This window comes from Poeciliopsis prolifica, unplaced genomic scaffold, assembly GCF_027474105.1.
Source record: "Poeciliopsis prolifica strain line A6 unplaced genomic scaffold, Auburn_PproV2 SCAFFOLD074, whole genome shotgun sequence".
NCBI lineage: Eukaryota > Metazoa > Chordata > Actinopteri > Cyprinodontiformes > Poeciliidae > Poeciliopsis > Poeciliopsis prolifica.
The window spans coordinates 506,114-519,727 of record NW_026562449.1 but is presented as its reverse complement, the minus strand read 5'-3'; the positions used below and the strand labels follow the sequence as shown (position 1 = coordinate 519,727).

The 13,614-nt window shown below is 40.0% G+C and overlaps 3 protein-coding genes across 6 annotated transcripts in view; 2 read left to right on the top strand and 1 right to left on the bottom strand.

Annotated features, from left to right (window-relative positions):
• Positions 1–1,694, top strand: part of reep3b (receptor accessory protein 3b) — a 31,814-nt gene extending 30,120 nt beyond the window's left edge. The window contains exon 8 of one of the 2 annotated variants that reach the window (XM_055021182.1): positions 371–1,694. In XM_055021182.1, the coding sequence (XP_054877157.1) occupies positions 371–445 (75 nt within the window). In that variant the 3' untranslated portion in view covers positions 446–1,694. Of the gene's footprint in view, positions 1–367 lie in introns of both variants that reach the window. The other variant, XM_055021181.1, reaches the window with a different exon arrangement.
• A 973-nt stretch (positions 1,695–2,667) lies between these two features.
• Positions 2,668–7,744, bottom strand: nrbf2b (nuclear receptor binding factor 2b). The gene is made up of 4 exons (XM_055021179.1): positions 7,509–7,744; positions 6,051–6,135; positions 5,438–5,478; positions 2,668–5,227 (listed from the first exon to the last, which is right to left on the bottom strand). Exons 1-4 carry the CDS (start codon positions 7,599–7,601, stop codon positions 4,535–4,537), a joined length of 912 nt encoding a protein of 303 aa, XP_054877154.1. The 5' UTR covers positions 7,602–7,744; the 3' UTR covers positions 2,668–4,534.
• On the top strand, positions 6,677–12,121 carry LOC129352269 (NHL repeat-containing protein 3-like). 3 transcript variants are annotated; one of them, XM_055021178.1, is made up of 4 exons: positions 6,677–6,768; positions 9,907–10,088; positions 10,888–11,090; positions 11,198–12,121. In XM_055021178.1, exons 2-4 carry the CDS (start codon positions 9,968–9,970, stop codon positions 11,795–11,797), a joined length of 924 nt encoding a protein of 307 aa, XP_054877153.1. In that variant the 5' UTR covers positions 6,677–6,768; positions 9,907–9,967; the 3' UTR covers positions 11,798–12,121. The 3 variants fall into 3 exon arrangements, with proteins under 3 accessions (XP_054877153.1, XP_054877152.1, XP_054877151.1); XM_055021177.1 differs by lacking the exon at positions 6,677–6,768 and adding an exon at positions 9,402–9,440; XM_055021176.1 differs by lacking the exon at positions 6,677–6,768 and having other exon boundaries at positions 9,454–10,088.
• The last annotated feature ends 1,493 nt before the right edge of the window (positions 12,122–13,614 follow it).

The following is a 13,614-nucleotide window of genomic DNA, read 5'->3' as shown; positions in this document are numbered from 1 at the left end:
TTTAAATAAGTCAAAAAAAATTTTATCAAAGGCTTCCAGGCAAATCCAGACGATTTAACAACCACTGAGATCCTTTGACTGGAACTGAGGTGCTGAACATTCTCAGATCTTTGTTGCTGCAGCAACTTCTAACTTTAGCTGGAACATTCTTAGTTGTAGTTTCCTGTGTGAGAGGCTGATGCAGAATGATGACTGCATGTTTTCCACTGAAACTAATTCATTGCTAAAACCAGACAGTCCCCTCATTTTTCCTTGCCAATAACTAATTGTGAGTCTCCAAATGCTTTCACAGTTTCACCTGCGCTAAAGATGCTGAGCGGAACGTTTCTCAGCATCTCAGAAAACTCACTGTGTTTTCTGTCACCAGCAGCTTCGTTATGGATCACTGAAGATCAAAAGCAAGAAGAGGCCGGCGCTGAACTCCGTTAACTACGGCGCGTCATGAGACCCTGCAGAGCTGCCTGCTGATTGGTGGATGATGTTGTCACCTTGTTTTCCCACTCTGATGTTTCACTCTGCTGGACTCTATGCGATGACCAATCTGCTGACATATTTATTACCTGCAGCTCAGAGTATTTCCCCTCAGAGCGTTGTTCAGGGGTATTATGGTCTATTTGTCGTCTCTCACTGGGACTGATGGGTTTTTATAGGAGAGGGAAATATTTTGTCTTTTGTTTTTTAGACACATTCCTCATCATCTGCTCTTTCATTTAATATGAATAACGTGGTACCACTGTGGCTTGGGGATTTCAAATGTTGTTAATATAGCTTTAGTATACATTTTTTGCTTCTGCTTTCCAAAATATCTGACTCCATAATCAGAATAAAATATTATTTTCATCAACTGAAACATTCTTCTGGTTGATGGACGTCGTGACGCGTGGCTTGTTAGGTTTGAACTCGTGGACCATTTTCTGTATGTTGGATTATTTGAAATGCTGTTTTTGAACCATTGCTTAAAGCAAAACGATGCTTTTAGTTTCAGTGTAGACATGAGGAGCATTTCTGACTGTGCTGCTGCTTTCAGCTGCTTTTCCTCCGTCAAACGTGGCAGCAGCTGAGTCATGTCTCAGAACAGGAAGTGGGAACATGCTGACCCTGGATGGACAGGAAGCCAGGCGTGTTGGAGTGTTCCCAACACTTTCATTCTGTCAAAAAGGGGAATTCTCTAGTTTTTCTGACTTTCACTGATCTACCCAGAGAAGATCATGGTTGTAAATTTCAAGCTTTAATTTTTCTGAGTGTTAATGTTTGCTTTTTTATGACTTTTTGTGATTCATATGCTTTTTAATGTAACAGCATAATTTGCACATGCATATCCTCCCATTATTTTATATGTGCTGATGTTTTTCATCTCATTTTGTCTAATCTAGTTTTCTGTGTGGAGACAGACCAAACCATGTTAGCCGCAGCACTGTTGCTTCCAGTGGAGCTCAGCATTTCTCTGAGCCAGTGTTTTTTTAAACATCCTAATGAACAACCTGCAAATGTGCAGCAGCAGGCTGCACATGCTCATGTGTTGATGTCAGTTTAATGCTCTTACCTGACTAAACCAAAGGCCAATGTGCCCACCAGGGCTGTGTGGACACAGTTTTAAAAATGTTTTGATAAGTTTGCTGTAAGGTAAATACACTAAAATAAAATCTGCCTGTCAATACAAAGGCAGAAGAAAAAAAATGAGGCTTTTATTGTCTTTTATGCTTGACAGACATTGCCGTTTCTTTGTTTCTCCCATCACCCAAAATCACTGCAGTGAAAACCTCCATTCAGGACTTTTAAACCACTGCTTGCTTGTTTGGCATCATGAGAAAATGTAAGTAGACCAAACATCCAGTAGACACACCAAACCATGTCTGTGGAAGTAGAAACCTAACTGTTTTGCTATGTCAGAGTGAAGTCGATAGTTCTACTAAACACTGAGAAAATGTTCAGAAGGGAACTTCTGAATTTCAAAATGTCTTCAAACTTCTGATTCTGGTATTTAACTATCAGAAATATTAGTAATGGGAGTTGACCTAAAACAGGAAACGTTTGGTTTAATTATTTGTCAGATATTGAAAACATAAAGTTGGTTATATAGATATCTAGTTCCAACTATATAGTCATTACACATAAACAGTAAAGTGTTGATTGCATGTATGAAGTTTGGCATGTCTAGAAGTTTCCGTTTTGCTGACAAAATGTCTAAAAAAAAAAACAAAAACAAAAAAAAAAACCTGAGCGCCCCCTGCTGGTATTCTTTGGTTAGTGAATCTACTGAAGCAAATAGTTGATCTAAACTGTCACTCATTCAAGTGGCTTTGAGTTTCCAGCTGTGACCTGTGGCTTATAATGAACCAGAGGTCAGATGTTTTTTCATTGAGTCAGACCAAACTTCTCTTCCGGCCAGTTAGAATTTGTATTCACTTAATGCCAAAAAACGTTGATTTTTTTGTGTGTGTGTGTTTTTGTTGGAGCTATTTATTCTTAAATTTCTATTTTTTCTATTATTTACAGAGTTTATTTGCAGGTTAATAATTGTTGATTTTATTTATTTTCTTGTATTTATTTTTTCTAAGTAAGATGGGAAGAAATGTGGGTCATTGTCAGGGCCTGCTAAAGGAGCAGCAGGCGTTTGGGGCCTCTGGTTTCTACCAGAGCAAGAGAGGTAGCATGAGAACAAAGGAAAATTTGAACTCTGTAATCGTTTACTGAAAAAAAATCATCCAGAACAATCAAGTTTGGACATTGAAACTTCTTTTTTCTGTGTACAGAATCTTGACCTAGTGCCTCAGTAGTGGCTTGATGGAACTTTTATTGGATGTTTGGTTTGGCAAACAATCGCCGCTACAGTTTTTTTTAAAAGTAACTTTCTTTTATTTCAGAGGTTTATACACATTTGGTGAGTATCAGGAATAACTATCTTTTAAACTCTGACATGTGTCAAACCTTTTCTACTAGTCACAACCTGATAAAGAAGACTGATCTGGGAATGACTGGTTTATAAATTGATTTTTTATTTTTTTTTGTCCAAAAGCTACTTTGGAACTAATTTGGTGACTCACTCAGAGACACTGTCCATGTGTAAGACCCATTTGGGTTCAAAGTTCAACTTCCTGGCTAAATTATTGAGATGTTGCTCCAACATTTTCACAGAAAATAGATTTCTGAAGTGCACCAGTCCCTCCTGCAGTAAAACAACATGATGCTGCCTCTCTGCACTACCCATCTGGGCTGGTGAGCTCTTGGATGCAAACTTCCCCCTTTTCTGTTCCAAATGTAATGGTCACCATGGCTACAGACTTCAGCTGCAGCATCAGAACAGGGGAAAGTCTCTGATGTCCCTCAGTATACATGAAAAGCTTCACTTACGTCAAGGGAGACAAATCAGCCATTTTTCTCTTCCATCTGTATTTAACCATGCAGATGGGTAAATACAATACATGCTGCTTATAACATATTGTTCACATGCTATAAGCAGCATGTGAACAACATGCCATATGCCATTTATAACTTTAGGTTTTGGTAGCTGAACAATGGAAAACCACACCATTTTAGTTCTTATCTCCTATTAAATTTCCTAAGTTTAGAAACAAAATATAAGAACATTGTTTCAACTATAAGACCCAGAGGGTGAATGTGGTGAATGAGTGATGCCACCATGTTACATGAACACGGCAATAATTTTAAAGCCTGGAATCTGATATCACACTTTAATGGCATAAGCAGATCAGACATTATGTTGTAATGCTTAAGAGATAAAGATCACAGCACACACATATAATTAAAACTTTTTAATTTCTGTCTGCTACAGTGATAGAAAACTGCAGCCATGATTTCCAGAGAGCAGCAGTAATGTGCTCACCTGCAGCTGATTCTCACTGCATCTTTATCTGTGTGCAGAAATATGGATAGTAATTCAAAATGATCCCAAAGATGTTGTGGGAGGGGCAGGGCTCATTCATCCACAACCATGCAGGACGATGGAGGGGAACATAAAGGTGATGTAATGTTGTTGACTGCATTCTCCATGGTAACAGCCAGATGAACTACATGCAGCTTTCTGTTCCTCACCTGATGTCCTTCTATGCAACACTTTGTTCTTAGGTCACAAAGGTCAAGGCATGGTGTTACCTCTAAACAGGAGCAAATAACAAAGCCTGGGTAAGTTATCAGTGTGGTGAATGAGTGTATGCTATTACTTCAGAGGAATTTACTCCACAGTTGCCCTGTTGTGTAATGATGCTAATGTCTGACTGTGATTTCCAGTCCAGTAGAACATGTTGAGCTGCTGAGACAGTCCAGGAGTCAATCCTGTCCTGAAAGTAGAGATGTCTGTACTTTAGGTTTCACCCAGATTAACCCAGCTGTCAGTGACCCACATTTGACATAGTTTGATGATGAAGATGGTGATGTGTGTGTGTGTGTGTGTGTGTGTGTGTGTGTGTGTGTGTGTGTGTGTGTGTGTGTGTGTGTGTGTGTGTGTGTGTGTGTGTGTGTGTGTGTGTGTGTGTGTGTGTGTGTGTGTGTGTGTGTGTGTGTGCTCAGTATTGTTTCATCCCAGTTTGTCTATGTCTAGGAGCTCCTGCAGTTCATTCTTAATGTCTTCAGGCAGCTCCAGGGGTGGCAGGTCATCCAAACACAGATCTTCCTGAGCCGGCATCTCCAATGGCGGCAGCTGAGGGATAGCGATCTCCTTGCTTTTCCCACTGTTCTTCCCTTCCTGCCCACTCCCCGTTCCCATGGCACCTGCTGCATGAGGGAGCACCCAGAGCTCAGAACGCTCCCCGAAGTCTGCGGCCTCAGACTGCAGCCGGGCGTTCTCCAAACGTAGCCGCTTGTTCTCGGCCGACAGTCGCTGGTTATCGTTCATCAGATGGTCGACCAGGCGCCGCAGGTCGTCGATGGTGGTCTGCTGCTCCTCCAGGCGGGTCTTATCATCCTTGGTGGTTTTGGAGCCAGCGCACGGTGAAGTCAAACGCTGGCAGGCTCCAGCCTGCCGAGTCTGGAACTGGTAAAGCAGGGTGTCGTACTCTCGCTCACCGACTCCTCCGCCTGGTTCAGTAGAGAGCCTGGCAGCGGCAGCAGCCGGGGGCTGTCCTGACGGCTGGGTTTTGGTTAGGGGGCCTGGCCCGGCGCCGGGTCGCGCCCTGGTTGCTTCACGTCGAGTTTCTCTCTTCCAGCGCTCTTGAATCAGACGCTGCTGTTTGATATGGCTGTCTCTCTGTAGCTCCATGGACAGACGGGCCTTCAGAAGCAGAACACCAACATCAGCCATGAGCTACGCTACACTATGCTAGCAATGACTTCTAACACTCAGCTGACAAAGAAAATACACAGCTATTGTACACCTTTATTTCTAATCACAAGTTTAATGCAGTATGTGACTTTCACAAAAATGTATTCTTTTCATATTTATTCAAACCCTATTGTGATAGTATAATATGAGGCAAATCACCTGCTCACACTCTGTTGACTTCATTGCTTCTGTGAGAAGATCTAAAAGAGACAGAGAGACATGGGAATGACATGTGGTATCCCCAGTCATGTCTTTGTCAGTTGTCTTACCACCCCAAGCCATTAGAGGCAATAGCAGATCTATGGGAATGCAACAAAGTGAGAGCTGAAGAAGCCATACAGAAAGAATCAGAATGATGAGCTGTGTGGAAGATCATTAAGATGAGTGGAGCTCATTAAGATGAGCATGCTGAGTGGAGCTCATTCATAAGAAATGAGCTCCACTCATTTTGGGATGAATTTACATACGTCCCAATAATTTCAATTAATATCAATAAAGTTAATCATTTGAAAAATGGATTTTGCTTATTAGTAAATTACTGAAGCATCACAGTAATTCTGAAATAGAATTAGAGAATAATGATATGACCTGTTTTCATTGTTAGTCAATGTGAGCCTGCCTCAGTAACATTTAGAACTACTGCATGTCATGAGTATAATTACAGGGTAAATTACTAGGAAAACCACATAGTCACACAAATATTTGTCAGTGCAGTCCACATTAATGTTTCTGTTCTTATGTTCCTAAGAGTAACACATCCAGAAAACCATACCTGCAGCTTTTCCATGGCAGGAAATGGCCTCTTCATACTTTCCAGCAGTGACCAAACGTTCTGCCTTTCTGCACTGCTGATGTGCCTGACCACAGTAAAATGATGGCACGCGTGCAATATGGTAGAAACAGGGAAGAGGATGCAGAATAAAAGAATTTGTTGAGAGTTACACTTTGCTCAACTGCAATATATGCATTAAGAAAAATATTTCATAATCATCCCCGGCCTTTTTATGAGAACCCTCCCAGTGAAAACACATATATGGAGTAGAATACGTCCCACAGCAATGTGCTCATAAAACACATTGAGGAGCTCAAACAGTGATGTTTGGATTAAACAGATTAAAATAAACACACAGTCGTCAAGCTCTCTACACTGTATGCACACTTAACACATGATGAGACAGAGTTAAATCTAACACACAAAGAAGCTCAGAGTTCTTGGCACATCCATAATTTAAAAATGGTTTTCTGAGAGCATGCATGTAAATAGTGAAATTATGACTCTGGTTTTACTGAGATGGTACAATTTCATCAACATGATTTATCATCATTCCAAGCTGGAAGTAGAAATGTACTGTACAGCAGATAAAGCAGCTGAAATATTATTTTTTTTAAACGTCACTAACATGTTACTATGGTTACATTTAACAGCACAATGCAGCTGGTAACTTGAGAGGTGAATTCTGAGGAATCCTCCCTCACACAGTACAGACTGGGTAAGTCCTTCTGATATATAGATTTTTTTCCAGCGCTATGTCCTACATGCCCTCTTTCAACACAGCCGATCCATCTGCAGATGTATAAGTCATTCACTTGATTCGGGTGTGTTGGATTTGGGTGGTAGCTCTGGAGGACTGGGCGCCATCTGATCTAACATATACAAGAGTTCAACAAGGTTCAATTACTTCCTAATCGACATGTCACAACTAACATTTGTGAAAATAAAGCTAAATAAAAATGCCTTTCTTATCTTTAATGAGAAATTTCTCATTAAGTATTTTGTCCCTCGATGTTATCCATAGAGAAAAAGAGAAATAAGTAAGTTCCCGTCACTCCTCATAAGCGTTAGCATATCAGAAATCCAAAACACTGACTATATTTAGCAGCTCACATAATTGGTTTTCTTGCCTAACGTTGCCTCATAGGAAAAAGACTGAAGTTGTTTAATGACATAAAAACATTAAACGTGTGCTGCAATTAGTCGAGGGTCAATGTGTGGACAAATATTACTGCTATAATAGCAAATATGCCGATACAAGGGGTATACTTGACCCACAGCCGAAACAAACATGATAGTACAGTAAGTACTATACAGTAAGTCCTTGTAAGGCACTGTGTCGGCATTTAAAACCAGCGCTAAGGCAGACACCGTGTCGGTGTGTTAACATTCACCATGCTAACACGGACGGACTCCTTTACATTAGCCTGTTATTGCAACATCAAGATGAGAACTTACCAGGTTCAGCGGACTGTCCACGACCTCCATGGTGCCGCTTCGTCGATGGTTTGCTCTACATGTACTGTGCGTCTGAGCTTCCGTGAGTGTCATTCGCACTACAATACAAATATATCGAATGTACAATAAACACAAAGAAGATAATTACAGCCGAGGAAGCTCATTTGCCCTCGTAGCATTCAGAGGTACAGCAAAACGTCGTGACGTGACAAGTTGTCAATTCAGACGTGGCAAGAGGCGCACGCGCAGTAGGCAGGAGGTGAGCAAACGCAAGCCGCCATTTTTTGTATGGCAAAACAACTCGCTGGTATCAGTAGGTTCTAGGGGGAGGAATGATAGTCAGAACAGCTGTTGGCTGTAGTGTAGTTCTACAGGATTTTCACTCATGACCACAAGCGACATGACTCTTGGACCAGAGAGAGAGTTTGTCCTGAAGATCCTTATGAACGGATTTGTAGTGCACACTTGATATCTCAGTTACATGCAACACCTGCCAATCTTTACTGATATATTCACATGCACGTCATTACACTGGAGTTACTTTGTTATGTTTCTCTGCGTTTCTAAGTCTCACTCTTTCTACAGAGGGACAATAGAGAGGACAGCAACACATATATGGTTTGGAGCATGTAACACTTCCTCCATCCTTGACACCCCTGACAGTTGCTGCCTGTCCAAGGCTCGGACAAATACAAAAGACCCCTTGAGCCCTCAGCATGGTTCGTTCTCCCTGCTGCCCTCTGGGAAAAGATTCAGCAGCTTCAAATGCAGAACAGCCAGATTCCACATCAGCTTCATCCCTAATGCCATATGACTAGTAAACCGCCATTAATTTAATATTTTACTGTTACATTCATATTGATTCTTGGATGAGTTCAAAATGACAATCACAGAAACCAACATTAAAATGTGGTTTCTGAATCAGTGGACAGATGTACTCAATATAACACATAAGCGTCAATGTTTTGCATTTACAAACCAAAACAGTCAGGAACAGACCTTGATAGAAAAATAAATGTACTGACACAAGTGCAATGGAAGTTCTTTGTAGGTTGACAGCTCCTTTCCTGGCATGTCCCACATGGTATCAAAGGTCATACACCCAACATCCATGCCCATTACTCTCACCCTAACAATGTTTAAAAGGGCCACAGAAATCTACTTCTATAAAACTAACCATATATTTGGAAGATTACTTTCAGTGTACTTGTATAAAATACTTTGTAAAAGTAAAAGTTGCAGTTTTAGTACAAATAAACTTACAGTACACTTCAAAGTATACTTTCATAAATTTAAAGTGGGTCAAATATTCCCTATATAGTTCACTTGCTAACATATTGCTAGTACACTTGGGAAAATGTACATTGCTCTAGTTGAGTATAATAAATGACATTTACTTCTTTTTGGAAATGATGCCCAGAGCTGTCAACATCTACAAAAACGCAGAAGAAATTTTTGTAATACATTTTATAGTATTAAGTAATATAATATAAAATAATATTAACATTAAATGTTGAATTTTGCTATTGATAGATATTAAAATGTTTAGTGTGAACTGGAATTTAGACTAGTAATGGGCTTACTTAAAAGATATTTCTGTAAAAACAGTACCTTGAGAAGCATGTTTGTTGAATATAACAAAGTTATATTCCAGGTGTGATGTAATGAAAATTAGAGTTCCACTGCAATGTTTGTTTATTTGCACATAAATAAAACTGACAGCCCCCTTTTGGATAAAATATGCATTTATAAGTCCATGAGCCATTTAAACATTTTTGCTACTTTATACTAAAACCTGAATCGCATTTTGGTCAGGGTTCTGGTTTTGTCATGTGATTTAGTTTTGTCATGTGATTTAGTTTTGTCCTGTTCAAACCGGAACTACACGTTTGTTCGCCTGGTGATGTATTCACGTTTTCTCGGAAGTCTTAGGTGAGCGCTGCGAAATTGCTAACTCCTGAAAGCAGTACAATGCCAATAACATCCAATAAACCAACCAACAACTGACTCAACATTATATGGGAGCGGCCATGCTGAATTCGGAAATTCTTGCGTCGACTTTAAAGGGCGGTTTCAACTTCATGGCGCATTCTAATTCCTTTTCCAACTGGTGACTCGATAATCCAATTTACGAGCATGATAGAACGCATCAAATGAGTCCAGGAAGTGACTACTGTTTATGACCTACTGATTGACATCCGTACGGACTTTATCGCGCATTTTATTAATCGTTATATGGGTTTGAATTTGTGCATCCGCTCTATGTCCTCGTCGATTTGAAACAGATTCTAGTTCCAGACACAGCGAGGCAGCAAATGTTGATGAAGAAGAGGAGCCATTGGTGCCTGATAGCTTCAGGTATGGTGTCATTAATCCTGTTCATGATGCTGCTGTACAGCGGCAGCAGCGGCGGCGGGCTGCGCCGGAGCAGCTCCAGCCTGAGACATGACTACCAGCTGATGGGGACACCGCTGTACAAACTGGACCTGGGCTGGCCCAAGAACCCGGAGATCTTCACCGGAGAGGTGTTCTGTGTGGCTGTCAACCAGTACGCGGCGGTGGTGTTCGTAGCACAGAGAGGTACACACCTTGGTTAATGTGACACTGTGTGTGTTTGGCTGCGGAAGATTTATCAGCGGCAAATGTCACAAAGGTGATTATCGTGGGGATAATCTACTAATCTGGAAATATATTGCCATCATTTCCCCCCCCAATAATGTTATTTAGCTGGTGACAAATATTTCTGTTTAGTTGATATCAATGGAAACATTGATAGAAACCTCAGATCAGATTAATTAGCTGAGTAAGCCACAGCTGACTTTTGCAGAACATTGATCTGTTCCAGCTATTTGTTTGTTTACCAGTGATGGCAGCAAGAGTGAAAAGAAAACATATTTGCAGGGGTTGAAAACCTCACTGTTTATTTGTCATTTTGAGATGATCTTACCAGTTCTATCTAAAGCCCACCACAGGCTTTAAAACTCAGCAAACAGCCTGCAGTGCAGATTGTTAGTTTTCAACAATCTGCACTGTTCTTTAGTAGTTTGACTAAAGAATTCACTCAAACTACTTTATACTTAACCTGTGTCTTATTCAGTTGTTTTGTTAAGCCAGAGAACAGATGTCTCACAAGCTTGAGAAGGCAGATCAGCAAATCATCCGGATTCTTTCAAACTGAAAACAACAAGGAACATTCACCGACTGAGATGTTGAAAGAATGTTAATTTTTCTTTGTCTGGAGTAACTTTGATGATTCTGTGTGATGCACCAAAAACAACAATAGACTCTTTTTGAAATTATCTTTATCGGTTCCTAGCTGCACCATTTTTAGACGTATTTCTAGTTATTTGAGTCAATGCTGAGTTTTGCTTTTCTCCAGGAGCTAATGTCCCCAAAGTGCTGGTCTTCACCACAGAAGGAGAGTTTCTCATGTCGTGGAACACAACTACCCTGGAGATGCCTCATGGGATGTTTTTAGCAGACGCATCCTCCAAAGATCCCACCATTTGGATCACTGATGTGGGGGATGGTCCGTATGGCCATTCCATCAAACAGTACTCCCCAAAAGGAGAGCTTTTGCAGGTAAATGCTTCTTTTAGAGTTTTCTTTAATGCCAGAAACAGGATTTTAACACAGAGACATTCTCTATCACTCAACATTGTTTTATAATCTTTTCTTGCATGTGTCAGGTGCTTGGGACTCCAGGGAAAGCAGGTTCTGGGTTGGACCCTCTGCAGTTCGACCAGCCAGCTGAGATTTTTGTCCATGAATCTCAGGAAATGTATATTGTGGATGGTGATGGAGGCACGAACAACCGCCTCATCAAGCTCTCTAAAGACCAGAAAGTGTTGTGGATGCATGCAGAGAAAGGACAAGGCCTGGCTCAGTTCTATATTCCTCACAGCGTGACAGTGGATAGTGCCCAGAGAGTGTGGGTGGCTGACAGGGGCAACAAAAGGATCCAGGTGTTTAACTCCATTACAGGGGACTGGCTGGGCACATGGGGCAGCTGCTTCACAGAGGATGCACCCTACTCTGTTCGCCTGACTCCAGACAAAAAATATTTTGTTGTTGTACAGCTAAACACCAATCAGATTACACTGCTAGATGCACCACCTGTGGGGTTAATTGGTCAGTGTAAAGTGGCAAGCGTCATCCAGCTGGCGGAAGATGTGAAGCCTCACCTGGTTGATCTGGATCTAAAGGCCGGAGCTTTGTACGTGGCAGAGATTGGAGCTCAACAGGCTCAGAAGTTCACTCCCTTCAGTCTGGGTGGAAGTTTGGTTTGAATGCATGCTGGGTTAAAACTGAAATATTGAATTGGAAGAGCTCAGATGTAACTGAGATTCCAGTTTTAAAATGTGCCAGGATGTCAGAAAGATTTTTAATAATGTTTTAGAAAGTAAAAAAACAAATAAATAAAATCCTCTCATGCTTGATATTAGATGTCCTATATATCGTCTGGTAAATCTTTCTCTAAGAAATTTCATTGTGAACTGAAAGTTTACCAATTGTTTGAATGGCCTTTATTGTTTTTGCTGTTTAGTGCAATTATGTGCCATGTCTCTGCCAGTTTGCACTGCTTGAATACATAAAAGCCCATATGAAGATGAGGTTTTTTTTTTCATCCTGAAGATGAGGTTTTTTTTTTCATCCTGCTGTTGACACTTGAAGCTGTACCCTACAAAATTTCACTTGACACATGTATTCTCAGTGACATGACCCATGTCTCAACTTTATAATGGGAATTGTTTTGCACTTTCTATCAGTCAGTGTTGTTTCTGATGGAATGCTTGTAATTTACAAGTAAAATTAATCATACCATAAGTAAGCTTATGGTGAAAGTGGTGAAAGTGAAAAGAATTGGTGATACGTCTCTGTGGATCAAGACTGAACCAACTGTCTAAAAGAATAATATGGGTTTGGAATTCAGACCCTGGTTTACTTTGAAGTACACTTGTTCTGTTGACGTCTCATCATAATGCCATCATAATGTAAAGACATATTTTATGTGCTTATCAGTTGTTTTTTAGTTTTTTTGTTTGTGATTAAAATCAGAAATATTAATGATCAATACATTGTAAAAGTATAATTGTTCTGTTCTTTTGGTATTAGTATTTAGGAATGAGTGTTTATGAAATTATTGTGAATTATAGTTCCCTTGGCTGTGATCGAAAAATCTCATCTGACTCCTAACTTCTTGAAAATGAAGAGAAGTGAGGATGGTGGGAGCTAACCACTCCATCGGTGGCTGGTATTGGCTATTTAAACATCTCAGTCTGTTAATGTTCACTAACATGGTAAAGTATACTGTATTTAATTTCAGTTTAAAATGAAAACTAAACAGCTTTTGTTTTTGTTTTAAACTGCTTCTGAATTCAAACAAAGCAGATCAGGCTAAATGTATCCACATTTTTATGGCAATTAATTTTTTTTACTACAGACAAGGGATCTATTACTGTAATGTTTTATAGAGCCTCACTTAAATATTGAAACCTGTGTCTTATTCAGATGTTTTGTTAAGATGATTTTTTTCTATTGTCATTGTTGTCATAAAGCCTGCAATGTCCTTCAGTGTTGAGGGTTTTTATTTTAAGGACTTAGATAAATTAATATCAAAGCTAAAATCATTACATATCATATCACTATGTAATGAATAAAATTAAGGCAGAATGTGAAAGCAGTGCATGAGAACTCAAGTCTACATGATTTGTTTGGAAATCTCCCTTTTCAGTGTCTTGCATTGTTGCTAAAGAATTCAGTCAAACTACTTTATATTGTTGCTTCAGTTCATTGACTGTTCCTCCCAGCAGCCCATCGAAACAAGTCATACATCTGACTGTCTGATTGTGCTGCCATCACTTTAACTTCCACCTTTGGGAATTTTGACAGCGGTCATAAACATTTTCTAAGTATTTTTACTTCAATAGCTTGATATAGCATTACAACCCTTCTTAGATTGATGGAGACAACAGTTGCTGAAAGAAGGTAATTTTTTAATCTGTTGTTTGGTCCAGACTTGTTTGCACCAGACCATCAAACTGATAAAAGTCTTGCTGCTCTAGAGGTGGACACATCCTCTGAAATTGATGAGTTAATCAATACA

Coding starts and splice junctions, on each gene's coding strand:
- nrbf2b (XM_055021179.1), bottom strand. CDS start 7,601: ATGACACTCACGGAAGCTCAGACGCACAGTACATGTAGAGCAAACCAT. Junction 6,136..7,508: donor TGGACAGTCCGCTGAACCTG/GTAAGTTCTCAT, acceptor TACTGTGGTCAG/GCACATCAGCAGTGCAGAAA. Junction 5,228..5,437: donor AGTCAACAGAGTGTGAGCAG/GTGATTTGCCTC, acceptor CTGCTTCTGAAG/GCCCGTCTGTCCATGGAGCT.
- LOC129352269 (XM_055021176.1), top strand. CDS start 9,824: ATGTTGATGAAGAAGAGGAGCCATTGGTGCCTGATAGCTTCAGGTATG. Junction 10,089..10,887: donor GGTGTTCGTAGCACAGAGAG/GTACACACCTTG, acceptor GCTTTTCTCCAG/GAGCTAATGTCCCCAAAGTG. Junction 11,091..11,197: donor CAAAAGGAGAGCTTTTGCAG/GTAAATGCTTCT, acceptor TGCATGTGTCAG/GTGCTTGGGACTCCAGGGAA.